The sequence below is a fragment of the Schistocerca gregaria genome, chromosome 2 (genome assembly GCF_023897955.1).
Source record: "Schistocerca gregaria isolate iqSchGreg1 chromosome 2, iqSchGreg1.2, whole genome shotgun sequence".
Taxonomy (NCBI): domain Eukaryota; kingdom Metazoa; phylum Arthropoda; class Insecta; order Orthoptera; family Acrididae; genus Schistocerca; species Schistocerca gregaria.
In genome coordinates this window covers 847191353-847205159 of record NC_064921.1, presented here as the reverse complement: position 1 = coordinate 847205159, position 13807 = coordinate 847191353, and the positions used below count along the sequence as shown (strand labels likewise).

The window sequence follows — 13807 nt, the reverse complement described above, 5'->3', positions numbered from 1 at the left end:
ACAGTTGTCCGCAGGCAAGCCAACTTCGCATATTAAGTTTCACTCCTCAAGCCCGTGCGCAGGCATAATATTTCGGTACTGCAGTACACCGACTTACATAACTTTCTATCGTTTATATTCATTAAGATTTTTTTTTAACTCGTCATGGTTTTATTCGTATCATGGCTGCTGATCCGTACGCTGGCGTTGTCAACACTGAAAGACAAACGAGGAATCTCCCTCCGTTTTGACCCAAATTCCTGGGGTTTCCAAAGTCTTTGACCGGGAACAGCAGTTTAAGTGATCGCAGGCTTTTTACCAAGACCCCAAGGAAAGGCAAACACGTCTGAGGGAGGGGGAGGGGGTGTAAATGATGGGAATGAATGGCTCTGAGCACTATGGGACTTAATTGCTGAGGTCATCAGTCCCCTAGAACTTAGATCTACTTAAACCTAACTAACCTAAGGACATCAAACACATCCATGCCCGAGGCAAGATTCGAACCTGTGACCGTAGCGGTCTAAATGATGCGTCGCTTGTGTGGGAAAGTTGCTCGAACCGGCCCTCACTATGACTGTATTATGAGGCTTGAATTTTCTCGGTTTTGGCGATGTCAAATGGCAATACTGGCTTGACTTATTGCACGATTTCTTCGTTCGGGGTACTGGGTCTGCTATTCCACTCGTCATCATGCATCTTTGTATGTTGTTGTTGTTGTATAGATACCAATATTATACCCGTTTCTTCAGTTACAGTAGGCGTATAAACAGGGCACAGCTCCTGTTGGATTTTAGCGACTGTAGATACCTTTTCACACTAAAATCGAATTTTGACATCTACTTCGCAACTGGCGGGAGCAACGATTTTCAATGCATTATCGTTTGCTTTTTTCACCAACAGTTAAAGATCTACAGTGGCTTCGTAAACAATCAGTAGATGGCACTGCATTAGTGCAATTTTATTTTTAGCTGTCAACATTTAAACATAAGCAAACAATCCTCACTTTTCGAATGCGCATTTGTAGCATCAAACCGTTCGTAGCGGTGACAGTCGTCTCGAGGGAGACCCTGTTTCGCAGTTATTTTAATATTCCGTTAAAGCGGACATTTTTTATTTGAATTGAAAATATTTAATGTGCAGCTGAGTCTGAATGTATTTGCTCCTTCAGTACTTTTGTTCCTGACAGTGGAGTTACTGAAACGTGACGTATCGATTTTAATTGGAAAAAAAAGTGGAATCAAGATGGAAAGAAGATGTGATGAAAAAGTAACGGGGATTTTTGATTTTCCTAAAGAATCTTCAATTATTCATCAACATCAACTTTGTTTCCTTCAAAGTAATTCCTCTCGGATATAACACAATTGTGACAGCGCTTTTTCCAACCCTAAAATCACTTCTGGAACTCACTTTTCATTGCAGTGTTAAGCTCCTCCAGCAGTTCTGTTTTTTTTCCGCCAGTGGTGACCAAACGACGTTCTTTCACGGTTCTCTTTAGCCTCGGGTATAGAAAGAAGTTACGGGGGTCATGTCCGGCGAATATGGTGGCTGAGCCAGTATAACGTTTTTTTTGTTTTTTTGTTGTTTTTTGCCAAAAATTCACGAACTAGCATTGAAATGTGAGCGGTAGAAATATCGTGATACAATTCCCACGAGTGGTTTTGCCATAATTCTAGACTTTTCTTAGGATTGTGAAACGTCCCCTTAGAAAAATTGTGCATAGACTGTGCTTAAGCTGACACACAATATGTTTTAGCGCAACGCAATCTGACTTTCAATAATCCCTACAAAAGAATGGCCCTATACCTTACACAAATCACTTACCTCACAAAAATCTTCGTTACTCGAACTACTGCTATACAGCGAGCGCCACTACTGCCAGCTAAATAAAAGATTCAAACTACTGAAGACACTAACTACTGATAGACATAGTTAGCAAATGAAAGATGTATTTACTTCAATAGTGTTCAAAAGTCATAATGTATATAGCAGTTCATGGCATCCCGTCTTACAAATTTCAAAACTCCACCATCTCTCTCCCCACATCCACCACTGCTGGCGGCTCACCTCCAACTGCGCAACGCTACGCGCTATTAACATCCAGCTGCCCAACACTACAATGGCGAGTATTACAACGATGCCAACCAGGCACTGACTGCACACAGCACAGCCAGTGATTTTCATACAGAACGCTACGTGGCGTTAACAATATAAAAAACCAAAACAGCCTACTTACAATTGTTTCACGCAAACGTCGCATAGCTTCCGGGTAGTGTTCCTTATTGACCGTACGACCATAATGCAGGAACTCGTTATGCACTGTCCGATTGTAATCGAAGAAAACTGTGAGAAGAACCTTCATTGCGATCGAACTTGTCGAATTTTTTTTGCGGTCTTGGCTCTTCAGGCAGTTTCTATTGGAACGACTGCGCCTTAACTGCGACGTCATACCTGTATACCCATGTTTCGTCACCTCTTGTAAACTTCTTTAGATGTTCTGGGTCCTCGTCGACTTCATTCAGCAATTCCTGAGCGATGTCAACGCGACATCGTTTTTGGTCGAAATTCAGCAGTTTAGTAACAAACTTTGCAGCTACACGTTTCATGCCCAAAGCATCCGAAAAACTGCTGATGGTGATCGGCGATTTTCCAGAACCATTTTCTTTACTTCTACCACATTGTCGTCAGTAACTGATGTGCTAAGGCGTCCAGGGCGTCTTCAACGTATTCTTGAACCTCTTTCGAAAATTTATACCACAGGTAAAATCATCGTAGATTCGTCAAACGCCACACTCAACATTTCCAATGCGGTGCTGCACTTTATTCCGGTTTTCAAACAAAATGTAATGCAAACTCTTTGGTTTATCTTTTTAGAAAGTAAAAATTCACCGAGCACTCGGAAAACACGTATAACATTTTTGACTGTCAACGATAAACTAAACACCTGAAAATGCAAACATAGATCAGCAACATGTGCACCAACACGATAAAAAGTTTTGAAAATCAGGTGTATAAAGCCTGCGAAATTGAATTCCCGTTACGTTTCTTTATCACACCTGGTATTTTATAATTGACTAAACAATATGGCTGCGGACCTCTGTGTAGACTTTTCAACCTTTATTGTGAGAAGCTCATATTACCTACTTTCGTCTGCGTGTACAGGGAATCCCCACCAGGGCTGGCAAGTAAACTGGCAGTCGGCACGCCAGCGCATCGGCGTAGCGGTTGCTCCACAGGCTGGCGCAGTGTCTTCGCAGGCTGGCCGAGTCTATGTAACGGGACGGCGGTGTGAATGACTCCACGCGAAGGCGGGGCTCGCAGCCAGTAACACTAATCGCCTCGGAATGCCGCTAGGGCCATCGAAAGCGCGAACTGCGGAAGTTACCGTCGCAAGGACGTCTCGGAAATGGCGCATAGCCTCTTCGGAGACACGTGGAGCCCCATCTTGTATCCTGCTCCTCGCCAAAACTGCTTTCCTCACATATGCCGTTCTACACTCATCAATTAAGGATAATGCTGATACATGGTGAAACAACGCTCTGGTGGCCGATTTGTGGGTTTAAATCACCTTGGTGTATGACAATGCGGTGCAAAAATGGCTCTGAGCACTATGGGACTTAACTGTTGTGGTCGTCAGTCCCCTAGAACTTAGAACTACTTAACTAACCTAAGGACATCACACACATCCACGCCCGAGGCAGGATTCGAACCTGCGACCGTAGCGGTCGCGCGGCTCCAGACTGTACCGCCTAGACATGCGGTGCATTTGACCTGCGGTCGTCGCACGGTGGCGCCGGCAGCAGTCCACATATGCAGAGGTGTGTTGGTGGATGTCAGAGTACGGTGCAGCGAGTAAGTGTGCAGTCGTTTTCAGACGTGCTAATGGTAACTGTGTGTTGAAAATGCTTCAGAGAACACATATTGATAATGATGATGGGTAGAATACTAGGGCGACTGGAGGCTGGTCAAACACAGCAGGTGGTAGTACGGGCACTCCGTGTGCCACAAAGTGTGCTCTCACGATTATGGCAACGATTCCAGCAGACAGGAAACGTGTCCAGGCGCTACAGGACGTCCACAGTGAACAAAACTACAAGAAGACCGATATCTCACTATCAGTGCCCACAGAAGGCCAGAGAGTACTGCAGGCACCCTTGCTTGGGACCTTATCACAGCCACTGGAACAGTTGTCTCCAGGCACATAGTCTACAGACGACTGAACAGACATGGTTTATTCGCCCGGACACCTGCAAGGTGCATTCCACTGACCCCTGGTAACAGGAGAGCCTGTGAAGCCTGGTGTCAAGAACGCAGTACATGGTCATTGGAACAGTGGTCCCACGTTATGTTCACGGACTAGTCCAGGTATAGTCTGAACAGTGATTCTCGCCGGGTTTTCATATGGAATGAACCAGGAACCAGATACCAACCCCTTAATGTCCTTGAAAGGGACCTGTATGGAGGTCGTGGTTTGATGGTGTGAGGTGGAATTATGATTGGTGAACGACCACCCCTGCATGTCTTTGACAGAGGAACTGTAACAGGTCAGGTGTATCGGGACGCCATTTTGCACCAGTATGTCCGCCACATTTGTGCAGTGGGTCTCACCTTCCTACTGATGGATGACAACGCACGGCCCAACAGAGCTACCATCGTGGAGGAGTACCTTGAAACAGAAGATATCACGCGAATGGAGTGGCCTGCCTGTTCTCCAGACCTAAACCCCATCGAGCACGTCTGGGATGCTCTCGGTCGACGTATCGCTGCCGATCTTCAAACCCCTACGACACTTCAGGCACTGGTGCAAGAATGGGAGGGTATACCCCAGCAGCTGCTCGACAACCTGATCCAGAGTATGCCAACCTGAGGTGCGGCCTGTGTACGTGTGCATGGCTATCATATCCCATATTGCTGTCGGGGTACATGCACAGGAAACAGTGGTGTTTTGTAGCACATGTGTTTCAGGACGGTCTTCTCAGCTTATCACCAATACCATGGACTTACAGATCTGTGTCGTTTGTTTTTCCTATGTGCTTATGCTATTAGCTTCAGTTTTGCGTAGTACCACGTTGTGTAGCATCACTTTCTGCAATTATCCTTAATTTATGAGCATGAGTGTAGAAACAAGAGTCACAAAAAACGGAAGTGGGAGTATTGGGGGTTAACATTCGTCGACGATGAGATCATTACTGCCGGAGCACAGCCGAGGATTGAAGAGGGTCGGGGCAGGAAGTCGGCTGTAGACATTGCAAAGAAACGGTTCTAGCATTCTTCGTTTACCATCAAATAATAAATAAATTCGAATAGCCAGACGGAGAATTTGATCGAGAGATGGAAACACGAGGCGTAACATCTGGAGTGCAACCTACGTCCTCAGTCATTTGCTGGATGCATTACAGTCTCTGTCTTCCTGTACAGTTTTTATCCTTTACAGCTCCTCCGAGTACCACTGCTGTCACTAATTAATAAATGCATAAAATCAGGAAAGAAATGGCTCTGAGCACTATGGGACTTAACTTCTGTGGTCATCAGTCCCCTAGAACTTAGAACTGCTTAAACCTAACTAACATAAGTACATCACACACATCCATGCCAGAGGCAGGATTCGAACCTGCGACCGTAGCGGTCGCACGTTTCCAGACTGTGGCGCCTGGAACCGCTCGGCCACCCCGGCTGGCAAAATCAGGGCAAATTCGTACACAACATTAAAGCTGGTCTTTGCGTTAAATGTAACCACAGCGATAAACCAAAAATCACGTGTCATTTCGTTGATGTTGTGAGGTACCCTAAGCTCATTACATGTCATACGCGCAAAGAAAGTTGACACGCGTCGGGGTGTCTGATGGGAGCGAGTGTAAGTAGGAAAATGGCTGTCAGGTCGCTTCCAGCAGCCCCCGCGGCAGGTGTCAGCTTAGTTTGCGGATACAGTGGGCGTTCATACTTAACGGCCATGTCACATTTGTTTGCTGCTGACGCACTTTCTATTGTGAACATAACTGAAAGAATAGATTATTAAGGAAATCTGGCTGAGGTCTGGTGGTGTCGCATTGTTTCACCCTTTATTACGATAATCTTCTTCAACATTCCACGATCTGGATTCTTTCGCCATTCCATTTCGTTCTTTTTATTCTCCTATACTTTTTCGTGTTAATTCTTCTTCTTTATTTTTATTTAATGTGCTTGCAGTAGCAGATGAGCCCGCGGGGCAACATGATAGTGTTCCAGTGCATAGACAACGTGTAAAGAAACATCGAAGTTTGCATTGTTTTGATAATGTTATAAGCTTAGCAACCGTACATTAAATCTGGACGAACTCGGGCCGGCAGACAGAAACGCAACTGTGCGTAGACGCGGCAGGTGCGTCGCAGAGGGCGATGCTCCCGCAGCTGCTGAGATGCTGGCGCGCTTTCTCCACTGGTATGCGCACCATATCACCAGCAGCCACTCTCGCCTTGGTCGGAAATAATCACAAGAACGTCCGATAGCGCGACCCACTCGCCCGTCTGAATATTCACGGCACATCTGACGCGGGTTCCGCAGCGTTGTCCGAGACTAAGATACTGTGCCATTCACTGTTACTTGTGCTAACACGGTGCGTCGTGGTTGTTTCCACTGCGTGGAAATGTCCACGTTACAGACATAAAGGCCTCTGTAAACGAACAAACTTGTCTGTCAAATGCGCACTTGCCTAACGACAGATTTGTCAAACAAGCTCATACGCGTACAAAGTTTGTCAGTTTAACCTCGCTTTGAAGCAGTTAGTGTTCGTCTTTGACAGTAGTGAGAACGGCCACAAATCCAGACATAGCAATCCTGGCCCTGACCCTTTCATTGTGTTTAAAGAAGAACAAGAAAACAAGTCGCTGGTCTAGCGAGTAGCTTAGAATGAAAGACTTACCCATGAAAGTCTGCTAAATTGAATCTCAATGCAGACAAGTGTAATGTGCTGCGAATACATAAAAAGAAATATCCTTCATCATTTAGCTACAATGTAGCAGGTCAGCAACTGGAAACAGTTAATTCCATAAATTATCTTGGAGTAGGAATTAGGAATGATTTAAAATTGAATGATCATATAAAGTTGAGCGTCGGTAAAGCAGATGCCAGACTGAGATTCATTGGAAAAATCCTAAGGAAATGCAATCCTAAAACAAAGGAAGTAGGTTACAGTACACTTGTTCGCCCACTGCTTGAAAATTGCTCACCAGTATGGGATCCGTACCACGTAGGGTTGATAGAAGAGATAGAGAAGATCCAACGGAGAGCAGTGCGCTTCGTTACAGGATCATTTAGTAATCGCAAAAGCGTTACGGAGATGATAGATATAAACTCCAGTGGAAGACTGCAGGAGAGGTGCTCAGTAGCTCAGTACGGGCTTTTGTTGAAGTTTCGAGAACATACCTTCACCGAGCAGTCAAGCAGTATATTGCTCCCTCCTACATATATCTCGCGAAGAGACGATGAGGAGTAAATTAGAGAGATTAGAGCCCACACAGAGGCATACCGACAATCTTTCTTTCCACGAAGAATAAGAGACTGGAATAGAAGGGAGAACCGATAGAGGTACTCAAGGTACCCTCCGCCACACACCGTCAGGTGGCTTGCGGAGTATGGATGTAGATGTAGAAAGGAGATATTACTCTCGGAAACCAATGATTACATCAACTTTGTTCTAATGAACATTGAAACTTTTAAAAACTTGTCAAGTCCCTCGGAAAAGATGAAACTTGTCTCTCAGATTCGCTCATATCTATGAACGAATGGGTCAAATAAGCCGTACACATGCCAGTAAAGTTTGTCAATTTAACTTTATTTTTGAAGCAGATGCCTTTGTTTATGATGCAAATGCAGATAAAGCATTTCTAACACTGGCTCTGTACTTCGCCTTCACATTGAAAAGGAAGAAGCAAGCATGCAAAAATTTATTCTCTTCCACCTTTTTCCCCAACGACAGTTCATTCAAATACTAAAACGTGCGAACATGTAGCCCACATCATCCATAGAAGAACCGTAGAACTTCGGCTTCTTTTGTTTCAACACAAATAATGCCCGCCATATTGTCAAACTTTCCTTCAAACAGCACCGTACGCGGTCAGATGTAGTACAGTTCGACAGATTGTTTGATCGTGTATGGGGGCCTTAACAGATTGCGTTATTAGTGATAACAGCTGTATTATTGACCATCAGTACAATTAATGACTGCATTCGTCAGAGGAGCGAATAACCAGTTTTTCTATCCTGAACTTAATAAAAATAAAAACTACTTCATATCAGCAACAATTTACAGACAATTAATGACTGCATTATTCAGAGGAGCGGATCAATATTTTATCAGTCTTGAACTTGATAAAAATAAAAACTACTTCATATCAGTAACAATTTACAGACAACTACCTCTCTAGTGAATGTCGATTAACAGGTTGCTGCCGGTTTTTGGAATTGCTGCAGCACTTGAATTCTGTATTGGGACAGTACAACATTCTGCAAATCGATTTCGCATCACACAATACAAACGTGTGTATCATTAGTATTTTTTCAGGTGATGCCCCACAACTCGTAAGGCACTTGACCTGCCGATAAAATTCTTTATTCAGCAACCAGTTTTTATCGTCTGTCCATCATCGGGTTCTTAAAAAACATTTACAGCATAACATTAGGTGAATATAGTCACTGACGTCAGACATATGATGAATTTGTTGGTGTTGTCACATCATAATATAAGCAGCTCTTTCAAGAACAGTTTATACACTGACAATGTACTTTACAAATTCACGGTTTTATTACCTGATGTCAGTGATTTTATGTTCGCCTATTATGATGCTGAAAATGTTTTTAATAACTTGATCGTGGCCGAGCGGTTCTAGGCGTTTCAGTCTGGAACCGTGCGACCTCTACAGTTGCAGGTTCGAATCCTGCCTTGGGCATGGATGTGTGTGATGTCCTTAGGTGAGTTAGGTTTAAGTAGTTCTAAGTTCTAGGGGACTGATGACCTCAGAAGTTAAGTCCCATAGTGCTCCGAGCCATTTGAATCAATAACCTGATGATGGTCTGTCAACTGAAACAGGATGTTAAATGAACAATTTTTAACAACGGGAGGCAGTTGGGTAATCATGACATTTTTCAAATTTTTCTGTGTGTCATCCGTAGACTATAAATATATTTACACTCACAACCTTCATTAAAATGTACCGTACTTCATTGTTCTCATTTGTAGCTAGTATGAGAGACTGTAGTCTGCTGTCGTAATACAATCAGGCAAAAGAATTTTCAAGTACCATAAATAAGCACTACAGTTAATTTGTCTACTAAATGATATTACTGTGCTCTGTATCCAGCCCCCAGCAACACGGGCGATCTAACAACTTGCACCCCTTGTAGTACTGTAGTCGTTATGAAGTGATCATCATTTTGAACTTTTTTGTACACACACACGTTCAAATTTATCTCCGAATGTCATGTTCCTTGATTTTCATTACTAAATTGTTTTAATTTGTGACACCTCCTCATATTTTCCTGCCTCCTTTCATTGTGAAGGCTGTGATCAAATTCGTTTTTGTTACGAAATTACGTGGTGTCAGCAGACCAAATGCAAGTGCAACTTTCTTATACGTTCTGCCAATGTTATCTGACAAACTGTACTGGTCATTAAATGTACCGCAATCTAAAAAGAAATTTAGTGTAATAAACTCGGTTAGTCCATTGTTAATGTGGTTTAAACCAGTAGCTTCAAGTATTTAAAGGAATTACTTTTTTATGAAGAAACATTATTGATTAATGAGGTTATTTTGATCCTTCCATTTTTTCTTTTATTCAGTGTGTAATATTGTTCTGCTCTGAAGAATTGTATATTTTCCTGTAGAGTGTTTGTTATTTCACGTAATAAAGTTATTTTATGCTCCAGAATGCATAGAAAAATATATGTACTAAATGTATATACCATCTAGATAATTTTTAACATTTACGTATCTACTACTTGGCCCATTTGTAATAACTACAATTTTTTTTCAGTTGCCACATACCTCAGCCCAGTTGAGACACATTGCCACAACATTGATTATTACATCCATGCTGGAGAGGACACTACCAAGACATTCTCGGAAGATGCAATGGCCAGGATCCGTAAGTACTATGCACAACATAATGCTCTGTGTCTTTGATAGTTGTAGTCTGCTCAAAAGGTCCATGTCAGTTCAGTCACACTTACATGACAATTATGGGGCAGCAAGGGGACAACTGTGTGGCTTTTCTCTTTTGCCATTTCATCAACTAAATACGACTTCTTAGCAGGTATGTGTTCTTGAATTAAAGAAACCAGAGCCTGGTTCCTCGCACTCTCATTATAGGTAATACGCTTCCTTTGCAGCCACTGCAACATCCTCATTTTGGTATCATACTTTGTGGGATTTTTTTCCACCTGTCTGTTATGATATGAAGTGTTGTCCATCACAATGACAGCTGCAGGAGCATATTTTGGAGAATACGTTTTCCAAATTCATCTGACTATGATAGTCACCTTTTTTGATTTAGTCCATAATTTTAGTTGTGCCTCACTAACAAACCCCTTCTTCAATCTATCATTTCCATTAATAAGTCTTTTAAAGGTTCCCCACCCCCATGACACTGTCATCATGCTTCTAAAACATTTCCCAAGTTTCAAATTAATGCCTATCCAAGTTTCATTGAGACAGCATATTTCCGTGGCTTCTTCCCTAATATGTTTCATTTCTACAATGAAACACAACTGCCAGTCAGTAGTGTCTCTACACTCTAGCAACATAGAACTCTTGTTCTGTCCTTTTTTCCTGAGTCCATCTGATCTTTTCCTCGAGTAATGATCCAAGTTTCCATCCATAAACTGGGAGAAATCCTCTCCACCAAGTAGAAGTCTTCGATTGTTTGTCTCATGACACCCTGTTAAGCTATCCAACTGAATTTTTCCAGGAGGTCTTGGCTCAAGTGAAAAAGAATTTAAAAAAAGAAAAAAAGGGTCAGAAAGTAGGGCTGCATTTTTTGCATAATGAATAGTTGCAACTAACAAGGAGAGGCCCCAAGGTATGGGATAAACTTTTGGAGACCACCTATACTGTTATGCAGGTTATGGGACCAGGTATCACATTGTGCAATCACAATTAACTGGGTAAAGATCATGGTGACAGTCATTTCTATAAAGATGTAAAAAAGTTGGCTTCTGATGGGATTTTTTTTCTTACCCACTGCATTCAGCATACCTGCCAAATAACTTAACCACTACACCACAGTGAGATTTCAACAATCGATGTTATTGTTGCAGTATTACAGACCCACGTGGGTAAAGGGTGCACAACTTAAACAAGCACATATGTTGTTACAAAAAGGCAATTACACCCCTGAAGACCTCTACCTGTAAGGGAAACAGAACCAGAATTCTGGAAATAAATAATGGTACTTTTGCACATGCAAACAAAATGACCACTTTAAAATAATCCAGGCTATGGAGACGGCAGTTTCAAGGCACTGTCGACCTGGAAAATTAGAATTGCTTAATCTTGTCAGGCACTTCCAGTGATTTTCCAGGATTATCTCTGCAGAAATTTCTTCTCATAGAGCTCAATCTTCCTCCTACGTACATCACTGATTGTCTCATTGGCTGAGAGACACAGCATTAATTATTTTTCTAATTCCACTCCATAAAGTACTATCCATTGCCTTCTTGGAGGAGGGTAAAGTGTCTCTGGCAGTGCCTGTGATGGGCCAGAAACTGCTTTGTCACTCATTAAGAGATATATTACTTTGTGACACAGCACAGTATACAAAACTAACACTTTGCAATAGCTACAAATGCAACATTCTGTTAGATCTCTTGAGGTTGTCAGTGGCCAGACAGAAAACATGAGCAGACTGAAATTGATTGAATTCTACCAATCCAGAACTAGAGAGCCATTGTTCATCTCTTTAGTTACATATCAAGTTACCTACAAACCTATCTTTTGTTCTTACAAGATTCTGGAACAAAAATGGGATTACGTATGCTAACAGCAACACCGTCTATCCCCTTAAAATACTTCTTTGTTCAAAATTAATATAAACATATTACCACTAACACATAGTTGTAGCATCACCATGGAAAACTTTTACTCATTAGCTTCTCATTAATGGCTGAACTCTACTGTGAGAGGAAAGCAGAGTAATCAGTTGTTTGCCTGTGTAAACACATGGTTAAAAGTATTACTAGTTACAACAGTGGTAATGAATGTATGGTCCAGACAGAAATGAATGAGGCTGGAGGGACCACCACGCATCTGAATATGACTGTTTCATCCGCAATACTGTAGCCAAATTCCTGATAGCACCCTTCTGCAAATTATGTAGTAAAGAAATGGAAATAAAAGGACTATGTAAAACACCAGCCATTATTAAAAAAACATAATACCATTGACAGGAACTTGCACAGTTCTCAACACTGGAACCTCAATCGCATATCACTCATAGCCTGGAGACTGCAAAACAAGGAACAGCACCATGGAAAACTTTTATTTATTATTTTTCATCCTTTGATCACCATTTGTAGTGATATTGTATTGGTTGGGCTATACATGGATGTGTTACAAAGTATTTGGTATTTACATAAAAAATATACACTCTAAGACCAAAAATATGACACATCATGATGGAATTGTCCAAATGGGATGGAAGTTGCTAGATGTACAGTACATGTGCAGACAAACAAAATAATTAGAATTTCAGAAAAATTGGATGATTTATTCAAAAGAAAGAGCTTCACAATTTGAGCTAGTCAATAATGCACTGGACCAACTCTGGCCCTTATGCAAGCAGTTATTTGGCTTGGCATTGATTGATAGAGTTGTTGGATTCCCTCCTGAGAGATAATGTGCCATATTCTGGCCAATTGACACATTAGGTAGTCAAAATCCTGGGCTTGTTGTTGGGTTCTGCCCATCATGCTCCAAATGTAGGGTGAGATCCAGCGACCTTGCTGGCAAACATGAAAACAAGCAGCAGAAACTCACAATGTGTGGGCGTTCATTATCTTTACAAAATGTAAGCCCGGGATGGCCTGCCATGAAGGGCAACAAAATGGGGCCTTTAATATTGTCAACATATCACTGTGCTGTAAGAATGCTGCAGATGACAAGCTCTGAAATAAAATGGCACCCCCGACCATTACTCCTGACTGTTGGGCCATATGCTGGGTGACAGTCAGGTTGGTATCCCACTACTGCCTGCATTTGCTTCAGACATGTCTTTGTTAGTCATCAGGTCTCAATTTGAAGTGGTACTAATCACTGAAGACAATTCTACTCCAATCAATGAGATTCCAGGCCGAAGACATATCTGGTGCCACCCTGGACAGCAGTAGGATACCAACCTAACTGTCGTTCACTATCCTATTGCCCAACAACCAGGAGTGATGGTGTGGGATGTCATTTTTTTTTTTTTTCATAGCAGGACCCCTTTGGTTGTCATCCACAGCACCCTTACAGCACAGCAGTATGTCAATGATATTATTTGCCCTGTTTTGTTGACCTTCATGACAAGCCATTCTGGGCTTATGTTTCAGCAAGATAATACCCGAAACAAAATAAAAATTCGGGGTACGTATTAAAATCAGTGGAGAAGAAATTAAAACTTTAAGGTTCGCCAATGACATGGTAATTCTGACAGAGACAGCAAAGGACTTGGAAGAGCAGTGGAACAGATGGACAGTGTCTTTAAAGGAGGATATAAGATGAACACCAACAAAAGCAAAACAAGGATAATGGAATGTAGTCGAGTTAACTTGGGTGATGCTGGAGGAATTAGATTAGGAAATGAGATGCTTAAAGTGGTAAAG

The 13807-nt window shown here is 42.2% G+C and overlaps 1 protein-coding gene across 2 annotated transcripts in view; it reads left to right on the top strand.

Annotated features, from left to right (window-relative positions):
• LOC126335205 (uncharacterized) overlaps positions 1-13807 on the top strand; it is a 285284-nt gene that overhangs the window by 243025 nt on the left and 28452 nt on the right. For both annotated transcript variants that reach the window (XM_049998217.1, XM_049998216.1), the window contains exon 3: positions 9985-10095. In XM_049998217.1, coding sequence (XP_049854174.1) covers positions 9985-10095 — 111 coding nt within the window. The remainder of the gene's footprint in view (positions 1-9984; positions 10096-13807) is intronic.